The sequence below is a fragment of the Myodes glareolus genome, chromosome 23 (genome assembly GCF_982192425.1).
Source record: "Myodes glareolus chromosome 23, mMyoGla1.1, whole genome shotgun sequence".
NCBI lineage: Eukaryota > Metazoa > Chordata > Mammalia > Rodentia > Cricetidae > Myodes > Myodes glareolus.
Window position 1 is genome coordinate 57,205,654 of NC_142048.1, and position 25,030 is coordinate 57,230,683.

General features: G+C 48.9%; 1 protein-coding gene and 2 long non-coding RNA genes across 8 annotated transcripts in view; 1 reads left to right on the forward strand and 2 right to left on the reverse strand.

Annotated features, from left to right (window-relative positions):
* LOC125414321 (uncharacterized) overlaps window positions 1–1,899 on the reverse strand; it is a 15,415-nt gene extending 13,516 nt beyond the window's left edge. For 3 of the 5 annotated variants that reach the window (XR_015736227.1, XR_015736226.1, XR_015736225.1), the window contains exon 1: window positions 97–1,899. This is a non-coding gene — a long non-coding RNA (uncharacterized LOC125414321). The remainder of the gene's footprint in view (window positions 1–96) is intronic. The other 2 variants (XR_007236220.3, XR_015736228.1) reach the window with 2 other exon arrangements.
* The window catches only part of Rab20 (RAB20, member RAS oncogene family), a 26,778-nt gene extending 2,976 nt beyond the window's left edge, over window positions 1–23,802 (forward strand). The window contains exons 1-2 of one of the 2 annotated variants that reach the window (XM_087901120.1): window positions 12,729–12,921; window positions 22,819–23,802. In XM_087901120.1, coding sequence (XP_087757246.1) covers window positions 12,831–12,921; window positions 22,819–23,351 — 624 coding nt within the window. In that variant the 5' untranslated portion in view covers window positions 12,729–12,830 and the 3' untranslated portion in view covers window positions 23,352–23,802. Of the gene's footprint in view, window positions 1–12,728; window positions 12,922–22,818 lie in introns of those variants that run through there. The other variant, XM_087901119.1, reaches the window with a different exon arrangement.
* Window positions 2,837–4,341, reverse strand: LOC146890522 (uncharacterized). Its single transcript, XR_014998671.2, has 2 exons — window positions 4,047–4,341; window positions 2,837–3,148 (listed from the first exon to the last, which is right to left on the reverse strand). It is a non-coding gene; the product is annotated as an uncharacterized LOC146890522 (long non-coding RNA).
* Window positions 23,803–25,030: the final 1,228 nt, after the last annotated feature.

Sequence of the window (25,030 nt, forward strand, 5' to 3'; positions counted from 1 at the left end):
CGAAGCTATGGGGAAGTCCTCATCTCCGCTGAGCAAAGACTTTCCCATACAATGCTTTTGGGGTGGAACACCCACACCTCTGGAGGTCATACTCACCTAAGCTCTGTAAGGAAGCCCAGGAACTTCACTGGTTCCCTGGAGTGAACGCTTGTGGAATCATGCCCTGATTTGTCCTTGGTACCTGAAGGAAGGAATTTTAGCAACAACAAGCAACTGGGTGGCTGGTCTTGGAGCTTCAGATTTCAGAAGAGGGGAAAAGCAAGGCGTGAGTTTCCTACCAATCTCAGATCTGTTTGGAAGGCAGTCCAGTAATATGAGAAAGTAGCCGAGGTGCCAGTACAGACCCCTGCAGGCTGGATACTCCTCATGTGTTTGTCCCAGCCCTTTCTGGCTGCAGCCTCAAAGTCGCCCCGCCTTCCACCACCAATGCCTGGCCCCTGGAGATGAGTTTGGGAAAGCAACTCAGAGCCCCAGCTCAGAACTGGGTCCTGCTCCTCCATCTGTGCTCAGCCCCTGTATCTTCTTCCTTGTCCTGGTGGTGTTGGTGCTGCTGCTGCTGCTGCTGCTGCTGCTGCTGCTGCTGCTGCTGCTGCTGGGATCTCGGGATAGAGCTTTTGCTTGTGGTATGGATCAAGGGGATGCAGATGGGTGGGGAGTGAGAGCCTGCCAGCCACAGCCTGCTCTCTTCAAAGAGCCCTCTCTCTGTTGCTGCTGGGTGCTCTGGCCTTTTAGTCCTTTGATATGCTAACAGAAGGTTGTCCTACACAGCCAGGGCACAGCAGACTTTCCTGACTGGGTGTTGAGTACTCCCTGTGGTCTGGGCCTCACCTGTCACTTTTACTTTCTGATGACAGTGCCGCCCTCTGTCTTTCTTTTCTCCGCATTAATGCAGGTGGCAGGGAGAACCAGGTTACACCTCCAGCAGAGCCAGGTCACACCTTCAGCATTTCCTTTTAAGGTCCTCAGCTTCATCACCTGAATACTTTACCCCCCAGTCACAGACACAGATCAGTGTCCTGAGACCATGTCCCTTCCCTCCACGTTCCTCTAACTCACTCCTTTCCAAGAGAGGTTCACCAGCAGAACCCCAGGCCTTGTCTTTCCACTGATCCCTGATAACACAACTCTGGATTTCCTAAGGTGATGGGGGCGGGGGCTCGCTTCCCTCTGCCTCCCCGCAAGTGAACTTGCCACAGCCTGTTTCCACAGCCATTCTCGGCAATCTAGGCCAGTTCTCCTTCATGGCCCGCCTGCTCCTGACCTCTGCCAGTGGCACTTCTGAGCCACTTCACACATGTCACGGTGGACATATGTCACACGGTAGCCCACCCCCATCACTGGCAATCTCTAGGTTTAGCGTTCATTTGGTTTGCTGCTCTAGCAAGCAGAAACTGAAAACAATGTGCATTATCTTCTCCTGGTCCGGAAGTCAGAGGTCCTCAGCTGGCTACAGTTCAAATGACAGCAGGGCTGTCGTCCTTATCGCTGGAATCCCATCTCTGCTGCTTCAGCTCAGGGAGTCTTCCTTGGCTTCTGGCTCCTTTGTCTTCTATTCTGGAAACAGCTGTGGCTGGTGGAGTCTCTCTCTCTCCCTGGAACCTGTGGCTGAAGGTCCTGTCCTCCTTGATCTCTCCTTGTTTTGAGGTTGGCTGAATAGGCGTCTTTGCTTCAGTCTCTACCTCTTCTGTCTTAGTAAAACTTTTTAGGTGGACAGCAGACAGGGAAAGAGGCCCACCACTCCCATTGGATTCAGCACCCCTGGAGTAGCCTTCTGGTTGTATTTTACTTTTCGTTACAGTGTAACTTCTGGCAAATGCTGTCAAAGCTACTTTGGAATCTCCCAGCTGGCAGGCAGTGTGGACACTTTTTGTGCCTGGGTAAAGACTCTTTCGAAAGACAATGTGATTTCCTCAGCGCCTGAAGCTTTTGTAATTTGAAAGTCCCGTAACTGCTGGGCAGGGCGTCCTGACTCACGGACTCGGAGAACTTTGCAACTAGTCTTTGTTAACAGCTTTTCTCTCTCTTCCAGTAAATATGTACAGGAATGGAATCCACGGATTTCAGAAAACGGGGAGTTTGGTGTGTTTGCCTTTTCCTTTAGTTTTGAAAATTAGAGGTGTATTTACCACACTCATTTTGTGGAATGCTCAGAGACTGCTAGAATTTTAAAAAGACATTAATATGCTCGTTGCTCGTGTACGTGTGTATAGACAGGCACATGCATGTCATAGCGTGCATATGCAGGTCAGGGGACAATTTTATGGAGTTGTTTCTCTGCTTCCGCCGTGGCCTCTGGAGATGGAACGGAGATCATCAGCCTTGCACACCGGCTGAGTCATCTTGCCAGCCCCAGATTATTAGAATTTTATTGAAGCTTCTGAGCCTGGAAACTTTCCAAGTGGGGCATTTTCTTGAAAAGCTACTGGCCTAAGTGGAGTTAAATTAGCAAACATGAAATACAGTTCCTCAGGGTGTGTTTATGTAATGCTCAGAGAGCCCAGGCATGGTGTTCCTTAATTACAGTTCTACTGGTTGTCTAGAAGAAACATTGTGTCACAAAGCATGAACACTGTCACCCAACTTGCCTAGCTAAGGCGCCATTTTTTATGTTGCGGCTCAGTTTTCTTCTTTAGATAAAATTATTTTTTGTTGGCCAGGTGGTGATGGTGCATGCTTTTAATCCCAGCACTCGGGAGGCAGAGGCAAGTGGATCTCTGTGAGTTTGAGGCCAGCCTGGTCTACAGAGCGAGTTCCAGGACAGGCTCCAAAGCTACAGAGAAACCCTGTCTCAAACAACAACAACAACAACAACAACAATAAGAACAACAACAACAAAAAAAGAAAATTATTTTATGTGCGTGAATATTTTGTCTGCGTGTCGTCTAGGTACCGTATGTATGCTGTGCCCACAGAGGTCATAAGAAGGCGTTGGAGCCTCTGGGACTGGAGTTACAGACCATTGTGAGCCACCACATGGGAGTGGGGACTGAACTCAGGACCTCTGGAAGAGCAGCCAGTGCTTTTACCTTCTAGCTGTCTCTCCAGCTCCTTCCTCATTTAGCTTTAAGCTTTAGTCCCAGCCGTGTCCGTAGGCATGAAGATCCTCTTCCTCAATAGCTTCCACTGGTGACTCCCGGAGGAAGCTTGCCTAGATAGGGAGTGAGGATCCTTGAATGAATGAATGGACGACAGTGATGATGGGGGGGCACTTGAGCTGCTGTCAGCTTGTGGGATAATTTACCTTCCCCGCTACAGTCTTGCCAGGCAGATATGCGTCATACCAATCTCAGGGGGAGGCCTCATTGTGCCCTATCGGCCTCGTTTTTTGCCTTTCAAGGACCCTGGTAAGCCGCAGCAAGACTCTCTCCACAGGGAGTTTACACAGTGAGGAAGTGGCTGAGCTGGAATCAGAGCCCGGTGAACTGCTCCTGGGTTTGACTGAATCACCAGCCCCTGCTGTGCCCTTCCCAGGGTGCCGTCATACTCAGGAGAGAGTGGAGGGAAGAGCTCTCAATGTTTGTGTGCATGACCCCTGTGTGTTAGTGCACACCACCGCGTAGTGTGTGCTAGTGCAAATCACCGTGTAGTGTGTACTGAGCATGCAATCTCAGCCAACTGCAAGGGCGTAACAGTATACTGGGGTGCCAAAGTTAAAACCGTCCCACCTTAAGGCTGCCTATCACACAACTAACTGGAGGAATTGTTAAGAAAAAAGAAATCCTAAGAAGAACAGCTCCTCTGGCACAAAGAAATCCAATTACATCAGATCAAACCAAATCAAAATGCCCATCATTTTATTAAGCACAGTGCTCTCGGGTGGCCAAGTGTATGGCGGGGAGACAGGAAAGCAGGGAGCCCATGCAACCCGGAATCCTCTGGGAGCCCATTTAAATACCCTGTGGGAGTAATCCTGACCCCAGGGAGGGGTCAGGACCTGGCATGCTGGGATTTGGAGTCCAGACCAATATACTCCCAGTCCAGAGGGCTGGGATGGATGCCAGGGGCTGGGGCTCTGCTCCAGACTTAACAGGAATGTATTAAAATACCTCAGCGCTCTTCCCTCTAATCACGTATTCTTCCCAGCTGAGAAACATTTTTGAGTGTCTGAAGTCTCCAGTCCCATGCTGGACATGGCCATGGGGCAGGGTGTCCTCTTATGTTGTATGTTTGTCCCGATTCTGGATGAAGACCATGTCCTACACGGAGATCAGTCCTGTGGTCAACTCCTGGTGCATGGAGTCCTGGAGACAGATGCACACTTAGTCCTGTGTCAAAGTTCAGGATGTGCTGCTTGCGAATGGCTGGCTCGGCCAGGCTCAGCCAGGCTCAGCCAGGAGTGAGGCATGATGTCCCATCTACGTCACAGCACACACTCCCAAGCCTGTCCCAAGGACAGAAGAGCAGTCAGGAGTGTCACAAAGCCTAGGGGCAGGCCATGGTGTGCTTCGATAAAACAGCAGCTGAAGGAGCTTTGTACTGCCTAGGAGGCCACCGGCTCACAGCTCTCCTGGAATGTCTGTTTCACTGGGTTTGCCCAGGCAGGAGCTGCCTGTCACTCTCGGCTGCACATTGGGGACTGTCTTGGCCTCATTGTCCAGCGGGAACATACGCAACTATAAAAGCTAGAAGCTTTTCTCTAAGAAGGGCTCTATTCGAGACTCTGCTAGGACTGCTGGTCAGAGCAATAAGGCAAGGGAGTTAAAAAAAAACAAAACAAAACAAACAAACAAACAAAAAATCCTTCACACTGGAAAGGAAGCGGTGAAATGGTGCTGAGCCTGCAGACAACAGGCTTTTGCGTACCGAGAAAAATGTAATGGCTACACAAACCTGTCAAGAGGACAAACACACACAGTAAAGTTCCAGAACACCAAATGGAATGAAATGAGGGTATGGCCTCCTGGGGGTTTTTATTGTAGGTGTGAGGGAGAGTACATCTGGAGAGTCCAGAGCAGGGAGATGAAGTAGCAGGAAGTTGTAGGCTGACACAGAGAGCAGAGTAAGCTAGGGCACGAGAGGAGTGGGGTCAGACAGAAAAAAGGACAGAGAGAGAGAGAGAGAGAGAGAGAGAGAGAGAGAGAGAGAGAGAGAGAGAACCAAGAACCGAGGGCACAGAAAGCGTGAGGCCAAAATGGCAGGATTACATAGGAACAGGAAACTGAAGGAAGGGAAGCGAAGCCCACAGCCTGGAGTTAGGGGTTTAGGGCAGGGGTGGGGGGAGAAGAACTGAGAGGAGCCACAGGTGCTGAGTGTCTTTGGAGGCCAGCATCTGCTTTGGCATCCTAATAGGCACTGTGGTTAGCCCTTTGTCCCTGTTTCTTTTGGCCCTGACACAAACCCACTTATAAAAGTCGGTGGTGTTTCTATATGCCAACAATGAACTATCTGAAAAATAAGTTGATGAGCAGTTGTTTTAGAATAGCATTAAAAATAAATCAGATACTGGAAATAGATTTAATCAAGGTGGTGAAAGAGCTGTGTGGTAGTTTGAATGTAATTGGCCCCCATAATCTCTTAGAGAGTGGCACTATTAGGAGGTGTGGCCTTGTTAGAATGGGTTTGGCCTTGTTGGAGGAAGGGTGTCACCGTGGGGGCAGGCTTTGTGGTTTCCTATGCTCAGGATACCGTCCAGTGTTTCTGTTGACTTCCTGTTTCCTGCAAGATGTAGTATTCTCAGCGGCTTATCCAGCATCATGTCTGCCTGCACGCTGCCATGTTCCCCACTATGATGATAATGGATTGAACCTCTGAAACTGTAAGTGAGCCACCCCAATTAAATGTTTTCTTTATAAGAGTTGCTGTGGTCATAGTGTCTCTTCACAGCAATAAAAACTTTAAGACAAGCCGTGACATAAAACTAAAGTATTTATGACAAGACCTGAAGAAAGAAATACTCAGAAGGAACTCACATGTCCGTGCATTGTGAAACTATTGTTAAATGTCTATGCCAAAAATGATCTACAGATTCAGTTCTAATGCTGTTTTTTTTTTTTTTTCACAAAAGTAGAACAAAAGTTCACACACACACCCCTCAGTTTCTGTGGAACTCCGGAGATCCAGAATAACCAGAGCAGTCAGACCAAGAAGAGCCCTGGGGGCTTCACACTACTTCACCTGAAAATATACCACAAATCGGAATGAACAAGTCTAACAACAGGTGCCTCGATTGACGGGTGTGACAGGAGCCCAGAATCAACTCACGCATTGGCGGTCAGTTGATTTTTAACAAAGGGCCAGTACACAATGGGGAAAGGGCAAACCCCATGCCCCTGTGCCGGAATAGGAAACCGGACACTTCTTATTCCATCTCCGAAAACCCACAGATGTGGGACCAGGAACTGAGGTGAAGACATAAGGACTGAGGTGAAGACATAAGGGAAGCTACTCCATACAGTTCTAGGGACTTGCTTTTTTCCTTTTTTTTTTTTTTCCCTTGTGGTCCTCAAGCAAAAACCAGCAGGAGCTGCAGAGATGGCTCTGTGGGCAAGGACCCTTGGTTCACAAGTATGGGGAGCTGAGTTTGGATACCTAGTACCCACATAAAAAGCCTGGCATGCCTGTGTGCTTGCCTGTCACCCCAGTGCTGGGGGTAAAGTGGAGGTGGAGGTGAAGACAGGAAGATGGACCAGTGCATTGCCAGCTTGACTGAAAACCAGCAAACTCCAGGTTCCGTGAGAGGCCCTGTTTCAAAGGACTAAGGTAGAGACGACCCGAGGAAGGTGTCTGAGATTGTTCTCTTACAGACACACATGCAAGGGTGCACCAACTGCACAGCACTGCACACAAATAAACAAGAAAGTGAGATCACAGCTGTCTGAAAAGCACAAGGAGGTGCCCTCCTGGGGAAGTCCTTTGCATATGCAGCACTGTGCCAAGCAGGGAGACCATGGCTGCATTTGTGCACCGTATGCACCGGCCATAGTTCCAGACTGTTTGAGGACGTGTTCGCGTCTATCAGAACTGGTGACCTATTGCTGACTTAGCCAGCCACGTTTTCTACAGAGATTGCAAAACACATTCCAAACTTAATTAATTTCAAATCAGATTAACTCGGGTTACCTGTAGCAATGCCATTTTTATGAAAGTATCTCTTACATTCAGAGGCTTGAATGTTTGTTGGCCCTCATAGCCAAGATAACAATATTCCTCAAGGTCACTTAAGACTTAACCTGATATCCTGCTGTGTAGTCAGCCTGTAGAGTTCTTTCTTTCTTTCTTTCTTTCTTTCTTTCTTTCTTTCTTTCTTTCTTTCTTTCTTTCTTTTATTTTAAAACTTTATTTACCTTTATTTCATGCGCACTGGTATAATGATGTCAGATTCTCTTGAACTGGAGCTACAGACAGCTGTGAGCTGCCATGTGGGTGCTGGGAATTGAACCCGGGTCCTCTGGAGGAGCAGTCAGTGCTCTTAACCACTGAGCCATCTCACTAGTCCCTCCCTCTCTCCCCCCCTCCCCCCCTCCCTCCTTCCCTCCCTCCCTCCCTCCCTCTTTCTTTCTTCTCTCTCTCTCTCTCCCTCTCTCTCTCTCCTCTCCCTTCTTCCCTCCCTCCTTCCCTCTCCTCCTTCCTTCCTCCTTGTCTGTCTGTCTTTCCTTTTTTTCTTCTTTCCTTTTTTTTCTTTTTTCTTTTGTGAGACAGGGTCTTATTGTGTAGATCAGCCTGACTTCTTTAACTCCCAGAGATCCACCCACCTCTGCCTCTTTTATGCTGGGATTAAAGGCTTGCATTACCACACCCCTGCCTAGTCTATGAACTTTACCTGCCTTTAAGAGAGCACTGTAACAACCAACCTGGCCTGCCTTGGTTTTTCCACACAGTCTTAATGTTTACAGCCTAAACTAATGCATAGCTTTACTCTTTAGTTATGTAGTCTTCCATGCCCCTGACTCAGAGTCATGAATTCATGCGTGTCTGTTTGTGTGCATGTGTGCTCTGCGGTGATCATTTGTTGAGAGCAACCAGCAGGTTTTAAAGCAATCTCCTGTAACAAATATCCAACATAAACGTTGAAAACCACATGAATCAACTTGATAACCATATTTTCAGTGCTGTTTGTTATCTGGGTCATCAGTTGGGGTCAGCTGGAGTCCATAACATAATCCCTTGTAAAACACTGTTAAAGGTTTCAGTAAAGTATCCCTTACTCCTTTCCTTGCAATGCTTTCTTTCTTTCTTTCCTTCTTTCTTTCGTTTTTTTTTTTTAAATTGTTTTCAGCTGGGCGGTGGTGGCACATGCCTTTAATCCCAGCACTCAGGAGGCAGAGGCAGGTGAATCTCTGTGAGTTCGAGGCCAGACTGGTCTACAAAAACTAGCTCCAGGACAGGCTCCAAAGCTACAGAGAAACCCTGTCTCGAAAAACCAAAAAGAAAAAAAAATGTTTTCAACTGAAATAGAACGATATCACTTACCTTCCCTGTCTTCCCACCATGTCCTCCCAGCCATCCTCCCTTGAACACCTCCCATGTTCCTTAAAGACTCTTTTCTTTTTTTTTATATTTATTTATTTATTATGTATACAATATTCTGTGTGAATGTCTGCAGGCCAGAAGAGGGCACCAGATCTCATTACAGATGGTTGTGAGCCACCATGTGGTTGCTGGGAATTGAACTATGGACCTTTGGAAGAGCAGGCAGTGCTCTTAACCACTGAGCCATCTCTCCAGCCCCGACTCTTTTCTTTTGATTGTACTTGTTACATATATACGTATATGTGCGCACAAATATATGTAAATACAACCCACTAAGTCTGTTCTGTTGTTTGAGTATATATGGCTTCAAGGCTTTGGACAACTGGGTAGTTTATCCCTGAGAGAGGCTATTTCTCCTTCTCCCAGCAGTCAGTAGTTGCCTGTAGTTCTTTGAGAAATGTTTCCTCCTTCCGTGTTCATGCATCCATCGATATAGATGTGATTCTGGTCTTGTTTCTGCAGCCATTTCTGGGAAAGACTATCTCACAGCAAACTTCCTGGTGTTCTGGCTCTTAAAATTTTTCTGTGATGTTCTTCAGCCATAGATGCAGGATTGTGACGTAGATATACCTGTTGGGAGCGGGCTCCCTGTGGTTCATTGATCTCTGCATTGTGTCCGGCTGTGGTTTTCTTTGTTGGTCTGTCTCCACCTGCTATAAGGAGAACCTTTTTTAAATGAGGGGTTGTGGCTACACTTACCTGTGGGTATAAGGATAAACTTTAAAATGTAGTAATGTTGTGGCCAGAATGTGACCCCCCCACCCAAACCACCAAAAGACCAGATCTGATGCAAAAGCAGAGTCTTTTAATTACGAGCTAACTTGGGTCCTCTGTCGGTCTGACACAGTGGGTGGTGTAGGAGGGACTCTGAGCTGCAGTGCGTCAGCTAACTTCTGATTGGTTCAAGCACGCCCAGAGCCTGCCAGCTAACTTCTGATTGGTTCCTTACCATATAGAGGATCCCTGGCAGTTTTTTCCCCCAGTAATTAGGGCAAGGTCTGGCAAGGTCGAGGACTCAGCACACCTTGCTGAGTCAAGGGCTTACATCTTCCTGGTTCTTTTCTGCAGCCTATCACGGCTACCAAAGTGGCGGGTGGGATGGTGGCCGGGTGAGGGTCTGGGCCTTTCAGTGAGGAGTTAGGCTGGTCTAGCAAAGTGGTGGCAGTCGATTCTTTTCTAAGGTCCATGGGCTCACTAGCTAGTTGAAGTTGCCTAGATGTCTAGCACGGGGCGTGATTTCCCTCATGCTAAGTAGGCCTTCAGTTAGTGAGACAGCTGTCTTATGACCACGTGTCCCGCGGCATGTACCTTTAGGTACACCTTACTATGCTGTAATTGCGTGGTTTGTGGGTGTTACAGTTAGATACGGCTGTTCTCATTGTTTCTCTCTGTTGGCAGCTTGTATAATATTTTCTGCAGCCATGGAAGCTAGATTGCAGAAAAGAGGCATTCAGGTCAGATCCTGTTTGTCTCATCCCAGTCCTAAGAATGTGATGTCTTCAGCCATAGGGGCCTACCCACAACCCCTAACCAAGGGTTGCACATACCCGTAGTCTGTATTGTTTTGGGAGTCTCTTGGACTGTTCAGTCAATCATTTGGAAGGAGGTGCCTCATGCCTGGTACTGATTTTTTGTTAGTCTATGACTCTTTCTTTTGGGGTGGGGGCAGGATTTCTCTGTGTAGCCCTGGCTGTGCTAGAACTCACTCTATAGAGCAGGCCGGCCTCAAACTCACAGAGATCCGCTTACCTCTGCCTCTTGAGTGCTGGGATTAAAGGGTGTGTCACCATCACTTGATGTAGCCTATAATTCTTGTGGAGAGCACTGTCAGATCAAGTGGATTAGCTTCCTTTTGTATATCCATATATCTTCTGTATATATATAATATTATATATTTACATGTATTATATATAATGTTTTCTGTACTGTTCAATAAATACAGGGCAAAACCCTTCGTTAGGGACAGACAAATAATACAGGAAGGGAAAGTGGAGGATTCAGCCTTAGGCTCACTCTTGGTCTAATCCATGGGGCAGTGCTTAGTTTTTACTTGTTAATGGGTGCACACGCTGGGTCTTCTGAGTTCTCTCTGTCAGCCAGAGTGTGCTGGCAGAGAACTTGACACAAGCTGGAATCATCTGGGAAGAGGGACTCTTGACTGAGAAAATGCCATCAGATTGGCCTGTAGGCCGTTGATGTGGAAGGGAGCAGACCACTGCCGGTAGAGCTGCTTATGCAGGTGGTTGTATCAGAAAAGCAAGCTGAGCAAGCCATGAGTCTTGCCGGAGCACACCCTTCCTGCTGCTTAAGTGACAGGCCACTGAGGCCTGAGCCTCTGTCGGGTCCTGTTTCCCAAGAAAGAGCCGAGGAGGCTGCTTGTTCCCTGCCGTGTGTTTCTCAGAGGGCTCTGTAAGCTGCAGAAGGAAGGAACTCTTCACTCAGCAACGACCTTTGTGTTCCGGGACGTCTGCAGAGTGATATGCCCCACCAGAGCCCCTTCTGAATAACGCATTTCAAGAAAGCCCTTTTCGACTCTTAATGTGGTTCTTGTGGTCCAGTCTTGACTTTGAAGCAAGTTAAAACTCGTTTGAAGCCGACTTTAGCTTCCTGTTTTAATAAGCAGATTTTGCTAGCGATTGGATTTTTATTTGTTAATCTCCTTGTAGAATCAGTCGCCAGCAGGCCACACAGAGTTTATTGAAGGAAAAGGAGATCCGGAGAGCGGCTTTATGGGGGTTCTTTCTGTGAGTGCTTTTGTCTTCACAGCTAAGCCTGTTATGTAAGTGTATTTTCCTGGGCATTGAAGAACGTCTCTTTTTTCCACACTATTTGGTGTGATTGAGTTACTCTCAGTAAGTTCTTGTTCCGTAAGATTTGTGGTTTCAGCTCTGGCCACTATCCGTCCACCTTAGTGTTCCCCCAGCACCCCACTGTCAAGCCCCAGCTAAGGCATCAGTTTCTCTGCTGCTTGTCCTCTCTGTGGGTCATGTGCTTTCTTTCTGTGTATCCTTTAAGTGACCAAACAAACCTTCCAGATGACACCGATGAGCTGGGTGACAATTCTGTGGTGTGCTTAACCGTGACGCCGACGCTGCCGCCCAGAGTTCCCTGTCACCCTGCCCTCGGTGATCACAGCGGTTAGAGTAGCTGTGGTGTACCTCTTCACGTGCTGGCCTGGGGTGGCCGTGGTCAGGCTCTCCTGGCTGCGTCAGCTTGACTCTTTCCGCAGAGCGGGAGATGCAGTCCCGCGAATGCAATTCTCTGCTCACCTCCAGTGTGTAGGTCATAGTGCCCTTGTCCCTGAGAAGGTCCCTGTGCTCCTCTGTGCTGTCCCCTGCCTGTGCTCCTCTGTGCTGTCCCCTGCCTGTGCTCCTCTGTGCTGTCCCCTGCCTGTGCTCCTCTGTGCTGTCCCCTGCCTGTGCTCCTCTGTGCTGTCCCCTGCCTGCAGGAGGAGACTGTGTCTGTGGGAGGAGCCATGCTTATCCTTCCTTAAGCTTCTCTGATTTTTTTGGATTTGCCCAATTCTTCCTTTTTTCCTTCCTTTCTTGCTTGCTTCCTTCCTTCCTTCTGTTTTTTTTTAAAGATGCATTCATTTATTTAATGTATATGAACGCTTTGTCTGTATGTACAACCTTATGCCAGAGAAGGCGTCAGATCCCACTACAAATGGTTGTGAACCACCATGTGGGTGCTGGGAATTGAACTCAGGACCTCTGTAAGAGCAGCCAGTGCTCTAACTGCTGAGCCATCTCTTCAGCCCAATATTTCTTTAGACTATGACATACCAACACGCTTTTGTTATTATTATTATTTGTTTTTTCGAGACAGGGTTTCTCTGTAGCTTTGGAGCCTGTCCTGGAACTTGCTGTGTAGCCTAGGTTGGCCTCAAACTCACAGAGATCCACCTGCTTCTGCCTCCCGAGTGCTGGGGTTAAAGGCTTTTATTATTTTTTTAATGTGTGTATATGTGTGTGTGTTGTGTGGTTGTGTATGTGTGTGTGTTGTGTGGTTGTGTGAGGCTTGTGTGATATGTCCTCTCAGCTGTTACCTACCTTAGTTTGGAGGCAGGGTCTCTCCCTAAACCCAGAACTCATCAGTTTGGCTAGGTGGGCTGTCCAGTGAGCCCCAGGGCTCTGCCTCTCTTCCCCTCTCCATGCCAGGTTTACAGAAGTACACTGTGGGGGATTCGAACTCAGATCTTCTTTCTTGTGACAGAGCCACCCCTAGACCACAAGCATCTTTTCTCCTGACATCTGTTTCCCCAACGTAGGACCTGAGGTTGACAGCGTCCATGGTATGACAAGCAGGGACCTGAACCCTGACTGTCACCTGCCCCGCTGCCTCTGTGGACAGTGGCTCCTATGACTATGGCCTGTGCTAGGTTCTGTGCTTCAGGGCAGGGCAGGGCATCTGCCCCTCCCACCACGCAGCCAAGGAGGCCTGCTTTGGCAGGTAGGTCGTTGGCCTCTAGTGGAGGCAGCTTTTTGGGGTTACACCTCTTCTTCCTGTGTTTGTCAAGAGTGATAAAGAGCCGGACTTGGCCCTTCCTTCATTTCTCACACAGTCAGAAGGGAGGGCGAAGGTCGTTCCTGCACCCAGTGGCCAGGAATTGGGTTTAAGGTTGAGAAACAAAGCCAGATGCTGGTGTCCTCGAGTGAGTCTCGTGCTCAGGAAGTGAGTGGCTTTGCTGACCTGGTTCAGGGGTGGTATTTGGGTTTTGTGACGCAAGCCCAGTGTCATCTGATCCCCTTAAAGACTTCTCCTTGTCCATTGAGGTTCATGATTGGCTTGTCTTGATTTTGAAGGTGGGATGAGGGCTGGCTGGCTGGGGTGGGAGGAGAATGCCTCTTACCCTCCTGACCCTTGTGCATAGTGGGGACACTAAGGAAAAGGAACTGTGAATTCTGATCAGTTCATGGTTTCTGATTTGAGGGGTGGCGGCCTCCAGTCTGCGCCTGAGTTGCCCAGGGCTGCTTTGGCGAGTCTCACACACTCTGTGGCTTACCACAATAGAAACTTGCCCTCTCGAAATTCCGGAGGTTGGATGTCTGAAGTTCAGGTGCCAGTGGCTGGCTTGGCTCCAGGATAGAAACCAAGTTTCCTTCATCTGGGGGATCCCACAGTTCTGTTCTCCAGACCTCTGTGTGTCTGGCCCTCTGTGTGTCTCCTCTTCTCCCATGGCTGTGGCTCGCAGCCTGCTGAACACTGGGCACCCTCCAGTGTGACCCTACTGTATCTAGTCATCTGTTTCCAGATAAGGTCACAGACACAGGGTGAGCATGTGGATTTGGGCTGTCTTCCTGGGGCACAGCTGAACTCACTTTAGCAACTGTGGAGTAAACTTAACCTAATTTTGAACGTGAGTGTTGTTCCCTGGCCTTCTGCTCACCTATGAAGAAGGAAGTGAAAGTCAGAACTCTGTGTCAGGCTTCTGAGAAGGCACAGTGTCCTGAGTGCCATTTCCCATCTGGGGCTGAGAACGGCGTGTGGTCAGATGGTCAGAGACCCACTTGACCTCCTCCGGCTTCCCACCAGAGCCTGGGATGGGGCTTCCTGGTTACCCATGAAGCCTTAGCAGTTGTTGAGTGGAAGGGCTGAGATGTGAGACACGGGTAGGCAGGGCAGTTAGATTCCAGGTGACTGGGATTGCTGGCATCTGTGGCTTGGCTTGTAATCAAGAAGAGGAAAAGATACAGGCTTGATTGGCACCTGAGTGGTGACTGTGAGGGTCAGTAAAACTGAAGATGTTGGTGCTCTTTTCCTCCTTCACAGTCTCCTTCTTGTGATGATGGAGCATCCCCGTGTCCTGGGAACTGGGTACCACACAGGGTGAACAGGTACATGTGGTCTTCCCTTCCTGTGATGATGGAGCATCCCCGTGTCCTGGGAACTGGGTACCACACAGGGTGAACAGGTACATGTGGTCTTCCCTTCCTGTGATGATGGAGCATCCCCATGTCCTGGGAACTGGGTACCACACAGGGTGAACAGGTACATGCGGCCTCCCCTTCCTGTGATGATGGAGTATCCCAGTAGTTAGCCATGAAGCCATGGTGACACTTTATTTGTTAAATCACAAAAAAAAATCACCACATTTCCCTCTTTTTGTCTAAAATAAAAGAATGTTATAACTAATATAAGAAGAACTATATACAATAAGTACAATAACTATATACACTATATACAAGCAATAAGTACACCAACAATGTCTAGTCCATTTGCATTTGACATATTCAGAAAAAAAGTACTCCTTAACTATCCATTTTGGTGAGTTCAAAACATTGTAGTTAATTCATTTCCTATTCTAACTTGCATTATCATCCAAAACTATCTTTTGATAGCTCTCAAACTTGTACATTTTACACTTAAGTGAATTTCTTTTCTGAGTCTTGCAAACAAAACAATTAGAATGATAGCTATCTAGTCTTCAACTACTTCAGAAACCCAAGAAAGAAATAATATTAACTGAGTAAGCAGAAAATGCAAGCAAGTGACCTCCAAAAACATGAGAAATGACAGAAACATCTGGCTGCCTGGACAGTCACCCAAGTTCCCTCTGTTGGGGCTTCCGTCCTCAGCCTAAAGGTCTAGAATATTCAACAGATTTTCTATGAAGCAAGATTTTTGAAGGGCTGCCCCACCTTGTCTTGACAATGTTTGACAGTCAGTCTCTTTTGTGACTTGCTTGTCCAATTAGGACATCATACTGTCCGCAGTTGATGCAAGGGCATTTTCTTGCCCAGGGACTTAACTTTTGCCGCAAGAAAGTAAATTCCATGTGGAGTTTCTTTGATGCTCATCATCTTCTTTGAAGTAGATTGGTGTTTCCAGGAACAGACATGTCTCATTGTCATAAAAAAAAGAACCTATGTTATTAAAACATCTTAAATGCCATATTCTATATTCAGAGATGCTGCCATTGGCCTTGGAGTGGGGGTTCACAGGGGTGACAGGAGGCCAGTTTATAGGTGTTTGGGAGTCACCACCACCATGGCCATCCATGTCTGGGCTTTGGGGCTCAGAGTCAGATGTCGAGAATGAATCTCGACCTGGAGATAGATGTCCCCAGATAAGTGGAAAGGCCCCCCTGGGCTGAGCCAATGCTGGAAGGGAGCCTGGGCTGCCTCCCCATCTGGGAATCTGCTCATCTGGTTCTGATGCAGATGGCCTGGAGGGCTGGTTTGGGTGACTTGCTGGTGAGTGGTCTGAGCAAAGCATGGATCAGTGGTTCTCAACCTTTCTAATACGTGACCCTTTAATACAGTTCCTCATGGCGTGGTGACCCCAACCATAAAGTTATTCTCATTCCTACTTCATAACTGTAATTTTGCTACTGTTATGAACTGTAATGTAAATATTTGGTATGTAGGATATCTGATATGTGACCCCCTACAAAAGGGTCATTCTTACCCCAAAGGGGTTGAGACCCACAAGTTGAGAACTGCTGGTGTATAGACTTCTAGACCAGTGACTGAGTCTCTCCAGAGTCCCAGGGCTTTCTTCTCTGTGCATCTCCTCTGTGGACACTTGTAATAGGATTTAGGGCCCTTGGAGAGCTCAGCAAAGTCTCTAAACCCTAACTTCATTTTCCAGGAAGGTCTTCTGTGTGGGTCTTGGGGATGAGCGTCAGAAAGTGGCTTTGGATTCGCTATGTAGAAAATTCCCTTTCTCGTGGGACATATGTTTAAGAGATAAGAAAGGAGGAAGTCACTTTAAAACCACAAAAATTTCAGGTTTTAGACTCCTGGCTGCAGTCTCCATCACCCCAAACCCTTCAGTCATGAAGGATGGTCCCAGACTTGAGGCTGGCTGCTGATTCTAGGAGTTCTACCTTTCCATCGTGGGCCCTTGTGTTGAACTCTGGCAAGCAGAACCAGTGTTGGACAGTTGCCAGCTCAGTGGCTCCTCATACTTTGAAGGCTGAAGGAAGTCTGTGTGTGCTGCAGGGGATTTCCACCATTGGATTTTCTGCAGAAACCACCGTTTAGGCCACAGGTCAGGAAGGGGCTGATAATAGGGAAGTGGGTAGTGGGTTCCATCTCAGTCACTGTTATATGGCTGCAAAGAGACATTAAAATCGAGTCAACTGGGTGCTTGCTTACAGCTTTAGAGGTTTAGTCCATTATTGTTGTGGTGGTGGGGGGGGAGCATGGCAGCCGCAGGTAGACGTGCATGTTGCTGGGGCAGTAACTCCAGAGCTTTACATCCTGATCCGCAGGGAAAGAGAGACACAGACACTGGGCCTGGTGTGGGCTTTTGAAACCGCAAAGCTCACACCTTAGTGACACACTTCCTCCAACTAGGCCACAACTCCCAACCCTTCTAATCTTTTCAAACAATTCCACTCCCTGGTGACTAAGCGTTCAGATATATGAGCCCGTGGGGGTTGTTCTCATTCAAACCACCACAGGGCAGAGTGCTGCTCTAGGGTTTGAAGTCCCTTATCAGGCCTCTTCCTGGGTGTGTGGTCACTGTGGGGGCCTCAGACCAGGTTTGTGCAGGTCCTGGTGAGGTGTCATGGACCCTTCTGGCCACCCTTGAAACTGCAGCTCTCTGAGGCTGTGCCCCTCTGTGTGTGTGTGTTGGGAATGGACCTTGACAGCTGGTCTAGAGATGATGTATCAGAAAGACTGGCTGGTGAGACCACTCTATACTTCTTGGGGGAACCTCAGCAGTTAAATGCACTCTTATCCCTGAGGGTACAGGTTCTAAGAAGCCAAAACATCACTCCAGTAGTGTTAGGCCCTTCCCCTGGGGAAAGCACCACAGGTTGAGACGCACAGAGGATGTCTGGATTTCTGCCTGGGCTGATGCTCTGGGAACTTCCCGGGGGCTCCCTGAGTCAGAGTACTAAATTGCAGACGGTCCCATTGTGTTAGCCTCATCTGAGACATTGTCAGAGAAACAGCCAGACTTTATTGGACCAAAGCCCTCTCCTGTGGCCTGCCTGAGGGGGCGCTGATGCCATGGCCTGTTGCACAGGATGTCATCAATGATACTGACTGTTTATTTTTGGAGACGGTGTCTTTCTACATAGTCCCGGGTGTCTTGAACTCACTAGATAGACCAGACTGGCCTTGAACGCACAGAGATCTGCACAGCTCTGCCTCCTGAGTGCTGAGATTTAAGGTGCACACCACCACGCCCATCGATGTTGTTCCGTTAGAAAAGCCCTGGTACATGGAAGAGTCTCAGATGAAGCCTGTTGGTGGCACTGAAAGCCTTTGGCTTGCTGCTCTACATTCTGTATATACTGTTTGGAGTGGAGGCTGCTGGCAGCAGCCCATCTCACAAATCTAGGGAGACTTGTGGCCCCCTTTTCCTGATTGCGTGAAGGCTTGCTTATTTGCTTTTTTGTAGATGTCCCTGGAGAGCTGTGCCTTCTGCAGGCTGTTCCAACAGATGCAGATGAAATGTTGTAGATTTGGTGTATCAAAGATAGTTTATGTCTGGCTGTAAGTGTCGCCTAACGCTCTCTTGGCTTTATGAAGTAGAGATAAAATAATCTTTGCAGTAGCATTCATGGGTTGAAGTTGGAAACACTGGGGAAACCTTAATTTCATTAAAAAAAGAATTAACGTATTTGGAGAAGCCTATCACAGCTTGCCCGGATTGAGTCGTGCAGGTCTCCGAAGCTGGGCTTTTGGCTCTGACCTCTGTCCTTGTCCCCAGCTCTGCTTCTGTGCCCCTTTGCCATATCTTTCTTGCCCACACCATCACAGGGGCGTTCTCACAGCTCCCGCCCAATCGACTGCAGGGATGCATGTGGCAGAGCTTGCTTGCACAAATTTCCTTTCTCTGAGCTTGCATGGAGCTTATAGCGTTCATCTGAGCTTTACGTTTCAGCCAGCTATTTTTTTTTTTAAATGTGTTTATTTTCTATGGTTCTGGGTAATGGGGCCCAGGCTGGTGACCTCAGTTCTGGCTGCACACTGCATTTATCTCCTGATCCATGTGAATCTAGGGTCTGAGTATCAGTAGTTTTAAAAGAGCTGCCTTCCCATCCCCCACTCAATGAGAATGTGTGGACAGGGTTGTACATGATTCCTGCCAGACATGCCAATCCATTCAGTGATGCGGAATATGGAAATAAAAACCACAGACATTTGGACTCAAGGGCTGTTTGGCTTGGGGAGACTGGAGAATGTAGTCGAAAGTGACTGGGCTGTTTTCAGAGCCCCAGTAGCTGGGCCGGGTTACTGCAGGCCGTTGACTTCCGTTTTCCCCACATTCGCCTCTGGGCCATTTTTAACTGCGGTCTAACAGCCAGTCAGGGAAGTGCCAGGATTAGGGAGAAGGTCATTCTCAAGAATCAGGGAGAAAGCAGGGCGTGGGTCAGCTGCCGTGTGGACAGCAAGCCTGGGAGACAGTCTGCAGATGTATAGCCGGAGAGACTAGAGCAGGACTGAGGGTGCACTCCATGAGGGCTGAGTGGGAGGCTGAGACTCATGATTTATGGACCACGTGCTAGGTGCAGGGCTGAGCTGTTTACAACGATGAACTCATTCTTATTTTCTCAGCCACCCTCGACAGACAGGTGCTACTTGGATTTTAACAACGGGGAAACTTAAAGCTCAAGGCTAAGAGGCTGGACTCACAGGGACTTTCTGTGTGCATTTTGGGATTCCCAGGAAGACATTCTGGCTGCCAGTGCCAGTGTTCTGAGAGGAGCCATAACACACAGTCTGTAATTCCTTAGTGTTAACTCAGTTCTCAGGGAAGTCAAGCACCTTGGTGAAGAACTCAGGAATCCAACGTGGGAAGGAGGGAGGGCGCGAGAGGATTAAACACCCGCGTGCTATTAGTGGGAGGGTCTCAGGACCTGTTCAAGCCTGCCTGACTTGTGTACAAGTTCCGGGATATATACAGCGTTACATATGAAGACAAGGTGAGTTTGAAAAGTCAGTCCAGGAGGGAGGTCCTCTTGACCTCTGTATCGTCTCAGTGCCTGGGATTCTCCCTTCTTCATCCCTGCTACCTTTTGCTAGGACCGTCTTACTATGGTCAGTGCCCACCCACATTCGTACAGCCTGTTAATCCCATTAGCAACTCAAAGACCTGTAGATTCTCTGCCCTCCCCTCCCCCCAAGACAGGGTTTCTCTGTGTAACGGCTCTGGCTGTCCTGCACCTCACTTTGTAGACCAGGGTGGCCTCAAACTCACAGAGATCCACCTGTCTCTGCCTCCCGTGTGCTGGGATTAAAAGTACGCACCACTGCCCGGCCGACCTACATACAGATTTGATCTTGAAGACTAGCTGGCAAGTTCTTCAGCTGATATAAGTTCTGCACCTGAGTGGCTGACGTCATTAATGACTGGTCATAATACGGCAAACGCCATTCATTGGCTCTCTGCTCTGCTCTTTATTGGGGGTTTCTTGTTTCACATCTCCTATTTCGTTCAGTGTTTAAGATCTTTATTTTTGTGTAATTACCATTTACTTTTCAAAAGGCAAATCCTCCTCCCCCCCCCCACCCCGGAAAGAGTCTTGCTGTGTAGCCCAGGTTAGCCTGGAACTTGAAACCTCCTGCTCCTGCTTTCTGAGTGCTGGGACTGCAGGCGTGTGCCACCACACCAAGCTTCAAATCAGTTTATCTGGGACAGAAAGCCGTTTGGGGCGTGGGTGTTAATACAGTTCTTTCTTTGTCCTGAGTGAACTATGTCACAGAGACTCGAAAAAAATTCTTTCAGGACTGGTGAAATATCACCACTCTGTGTCCCTGTGGTCATTCTCTTGTGAAATCTGGTGGCTGAACGGATACCATTGTCACAGTTGGTATCCTGGAAGGTTGTGCTGGAAGGTTGTGCTGAGAGATGCCTGTGTGTGTGTGTGTTTGTTTGCATATGTGTTTGTGTATATATTTGTGTGTGCGCATGTGTGGTTTTTTTTTGGGTTGCTGTATATACCCGTGTGTTTGTATGTACACACATTTATGTGTGTGTGCATGCATGTGTGTGTTAGGTGGAACACTTCTCTTTTGTAAGCAAAGGCCTGTCTTATCAGTGTTGCAGACTCTGCAGTGGGACAAAAGCCACACATTCAAAGGACAGCATTGTTTGGCTGGGTGTTAAGTACCCGGTGTCAGAATGCGGCCATTTCAGAATTGCTGAAGATGGCATCTGGCTGAAGATGGTAGTGGTGGAAAGCTGGCCCAGGACACCATCATTTCGTATTCCATGACACCTTCAACATCTCAGTGGATGGATAAGCCCAGCCCTTGCTCAGACAAAAGGCTAAACTGCAGTAGCCACAGACAAAGCTGCCAGCTACGCTGCCATGTTTAAAGATTATGATTAACCTTGGCAAAGTAGCATTGGGAAGCAGAGGCAGCCGAATCTCCGTGAGTTCAAAGGCAGCCTGGTCTGCATAGCAATTGCAGGCAAAACCAGGGATAGATACAAGGTGAGACCTGTCTTACAAAAACCAAACCAAACAAAAAATGGTGTGGTCGGAACGTGTTTTTCCTGGTGTGTACTTCGCTGCCAGTATGGCAGTGTCTGCATTTCTTTTCTTGTGCGGTAAGATGCTCCAACAAGAGCCACTTAAGGGGTGCAGGGTCATTTCCGCTCACAGCTCCAGGTGCGGTCTGTCTTGGTGGGGAATCACGGAAGCAGGGCTTGTGGTCAGAGGCAGCTTCATCTCATCCCAGCCGGGGAGTGACCACCACAGTGGCTGGGTTTTCCCATCCCAATTAATAACGCGACCAGCCGCCATGGCTTTTGAGGCAGTTACAGTTCTGGGGTTCAGCAGTTGTCTGTGGGATGGAAGGCATCCTGTCTGAAGACACCACAAGAGCACTTCTGTAGCTCACTGTTGGTCTTTGTGGCAATGGAGTGCAGTGCCCTGTGCAGTGGCTTTCCCTGCCCTCGCACGGCTGCTTCCTAGGTCCGTGTCCCCATGCCACGCTGCAGATGTGAGAACACTCCTGAACTGTGGATGGATGAGGTCCTCACCCCCACGAGAACAAACCATCGTGTTCCCTACGAATCAGACGTGGCTGGTGACACCTCAGAGTGTGACACAGAGACCCATGACAGGGCTGTGGTTCAGTGGCAGGTGCTTACATCACACTCTCAGCATTACATACACACACAGACACACACAGAGACACATACATGACACACAGATACATAGACACACACACAGAGACACACATACACCACACACAGACACACAGATATACACGCAGACACACAGACACACGACACACACACATACACCACACACACAGACACACACACAGATACACACACACACACACACACAACCAAGACCCACGTGGGCAGTACTGTGTTTGTAAATTTTTTATTTTTATGTGTAAACGTGTTTTCTGCCCGCATGTATGCCTGTGCCACTTGTGCAGGGGACAAAAGAGGGCATCAGATCCCCAGGAACAGAGTTATAGACAATTGTAAACCCTCATCTGGGTGCAGGGAATTGAACCCAGGTCCTCCGCAAGAACACCAGTGCTCTTGGCCTCTGAAGCATCTCTCAAATCCTGGAGCCTCGTGTTAAAGCACAGTTTTCTTTTTTCTTGTGTATGTGTGTGTGTGTGTGTGCATGTATGTACACGTGTGTGTGTGCACATGTGTGTGTATGTGTGCACATGTGTGGTGTGTGTTTTATAAAGGTGGGCGGACCCATGCTCACACGGAGGTCAGAATAGGACATTCAGTGACCTACTCTGTCACTGTCGGCCTTAGTCCCTGGAGATGGGGGTCAGTCACTGAATCTGGAGCCAGGCTAGTGGCTACAAGCCATAGCGTCTCTCCTTTCTCCCCACCCCAGGGCTAGGTTTATGGGCATACATGTGGCCATGTCTGGTTTTTATTTTTTGAGGCAGGGTCTCAGTGCCATCGCAGAACTCTCGGAGATCTACCCTACACTGCCTCTCAAGTGCTCCTGAGGGTTAAAGGGCATCCACCATGCCTGACTGTGTGTAGCTTTTTACGTGTGTGGGGATTTGAACTCAGGACCTCAAAGCACCTTGTTTTAAAGTGAGAACAGGCAGTTATCCTCTGACCAGGAGGTACCTGTGTGTCCCTGTCACAAATACTGACAGTGTTGTGTAGATGGTGTGAGGACTGCTGGGGTGTCTGGAGTAGAGAGCCCAGCTTTAACTGGTCACAAGGCCTTGCTCAGTCACCTGGGTCAGCTTTAGCAGGGCATGGAGTCCTGATTGGCCACCTGAAGCAGCTTTATCTGGCCATTATTTAGCATGTCAATCCTCTGCCCTGGGATCCTGAATCCTTTGGGGGGGGGCAGGGTGGGGAGCCTGCCCACAGGGTCGTTCATGGTGGGTGCATCCTGAAATGAATAACCGTCTCTCTCTGTTTGCTTCCTGCCAGGGCGGGAGCAGTTCCATGGCCTGGGCTCCATGTACTGCCGGGGGGCGGCCGCTGTCATCCTTACGTACGATGTGAACCACCGACAGAGTCTGCTGGAGCTGGAGGACAGGTTCCTGGGCCTGACAGAAACAGCCAACAACGACTGCTTGTTTGCCATCGTGGGAAACAAAGTGGACCTGGCCATGGAGCGGGCCCCAGAGGGTGGGGAGAAGGAAGGAGAGGCCTCTGCGAAGGCGGGGGGCAGCTGTGTATCCTCCAAGGTACCCAGGCAGGTGCAGCCAGAGGACGCGATGGCCCTTTACAAGAAGATCCTGAAGTACAAGATGCTGGATGAGGGGGAGATGCCAGCCGCCGAGCGGATGTGCTTTGAAACCAGCGCCAAAACTGGGCACAATGTGGACCTCCTCTTTGAGACCTTGTTTGACTTGGTGGTGCCGATGATCGCCCGGCAGAAGACTGAGGAGCCGTCCCAGATTGTGGATATAGCCAGCTGCAAAACACCCAAGCGGACTAGATCTGGGTGCTGCGCCTGATGGCCGAGGCCTCCCTCCTGTCCCCTGGCATGTGTGGGAGCTACCGAACTCAGACATTTCACAGGACTTTGTGTAGAGAGGGCGCTGGGTGGAAATGACCGCCAGCTGCTAGTACAGGTCAGGGTCCCCAGCGACCTCTGGGCATCAGGAGGTGGGACCGAAACCCTCTGTGGAGCCAACCTGGTGCCGCCTCGTCTACTGCCTCGTGTATCAACCACCACCATGCAGCTTGCAGTCTTGGGAGCTGCCTTGCAGTGGGCTTGACTCTCACGGTCACCGCATCCTGCACCACATCTGTTCTCTGGGGTTTCCCATTTGATATCCGTACTTGATATATTCTGATGCCAAGTCTCCGTGATTAATTTATACAAAATTCAAGAATGGCTGTTTTTATACCTGGTGAACCCGGGTGGGCTACATGTTATTAAAAAGGATTTGAGGAAAAGCTTTATTATCAGGAGTGTTTAGCTTTATTTGAACCCCAGGAGATTCATTGATTCTGGGAGTGGGGGCGGTGGCCATGAACCTGTCATTAAATTATGGCAGTGAGTCTCTCTCTCTTTAAAGTGTTGCTCGGTTCTTGCAAATTCCAGGTCCAAGAAACTCCAGGGTATTTGGATGAGTCTTTTACCAAGCTGCCTGGATGGCTTGAACGGCTGTCCTGGCTACATTCACAGCCTTGATCTTGATCTGGTCTGAAACCCCCCTCCCCCAATTCCAAGTCAAAATCCCTTTGTGGTTTTCCTGTGGGTGGTGAGGTGGCTGCTCTTCGAGAAGCTGACAGGCAAGTGTGGGAGACAATAGCGCCTGTGTTCTTACACATTTCATTGAGAGCTGGCAGGCAGCAACGGGGGCTCCATGAGGCGGGGAGGCCAGCCCTTGTCAGATCCGTGGGCGGGTTTTGCTAACCGCTGCTGCAGGCTTGAGTGGCTGGCCCCGAAAAGCCTGCAGATTTCAGAAGAGATACAGTGTTGCCACTGAGTGTGGGATGGATCATTTCGGCCAAGGCCAAGGCATCCTCCTGCTGGAGTCGGGATCCTAGAGTCCGTCCTCCCGTTTCACAATAGCATGCTAAAAACTGAGAGTGGATGAGTTCACTTTCCGCTGGAGTGTCTGAAGCACCCCAGTAGGGGCAGAAGCTACACTTCCTGTCTGTGAGCTGTATCTTGACCAGTGACATCTGGGAAGTGTGTGACTCAGAGACCCTGGGGCCGCTCTTTGACACTTCACCGAGTGAAACTGTTGGGACATGTCATGATTTTTGCAGTTCGTGTTTGAGGTTCTGAATGAGTGGGAAAATTCCCAGGACCCTTTCTTCCCAGCGTTCTCTGACTTGAGTCCCAGCTGAGGGAACATTCCTTGAATGACTGCATGTTCAGGGACAGGATGCCAGTTCCACTTGAGTGTGCTGCCTGTGTTCGTGGCTCTAGAAGTAAAAGTAGCCATGGGCTCCTTGGGCTGTCTTGCTCTAGAACTGGGTGAGGGACAGTTAATTCGTTAAATGCCTGCCTAGCAGCCTGGATTCCCACTCTCAACTCCCTGGTGTAGATGTGATATCTTTTCAGGAAAAATGAAACGGTTCGAACTCTTGACCCGAACCCCGGCACCCAGTTCTGAGCAGTGTTTCCTGGGAACTTTGTACATCAGCCTTGGTCTTCCATGGGGAACCAGGTCCTTGG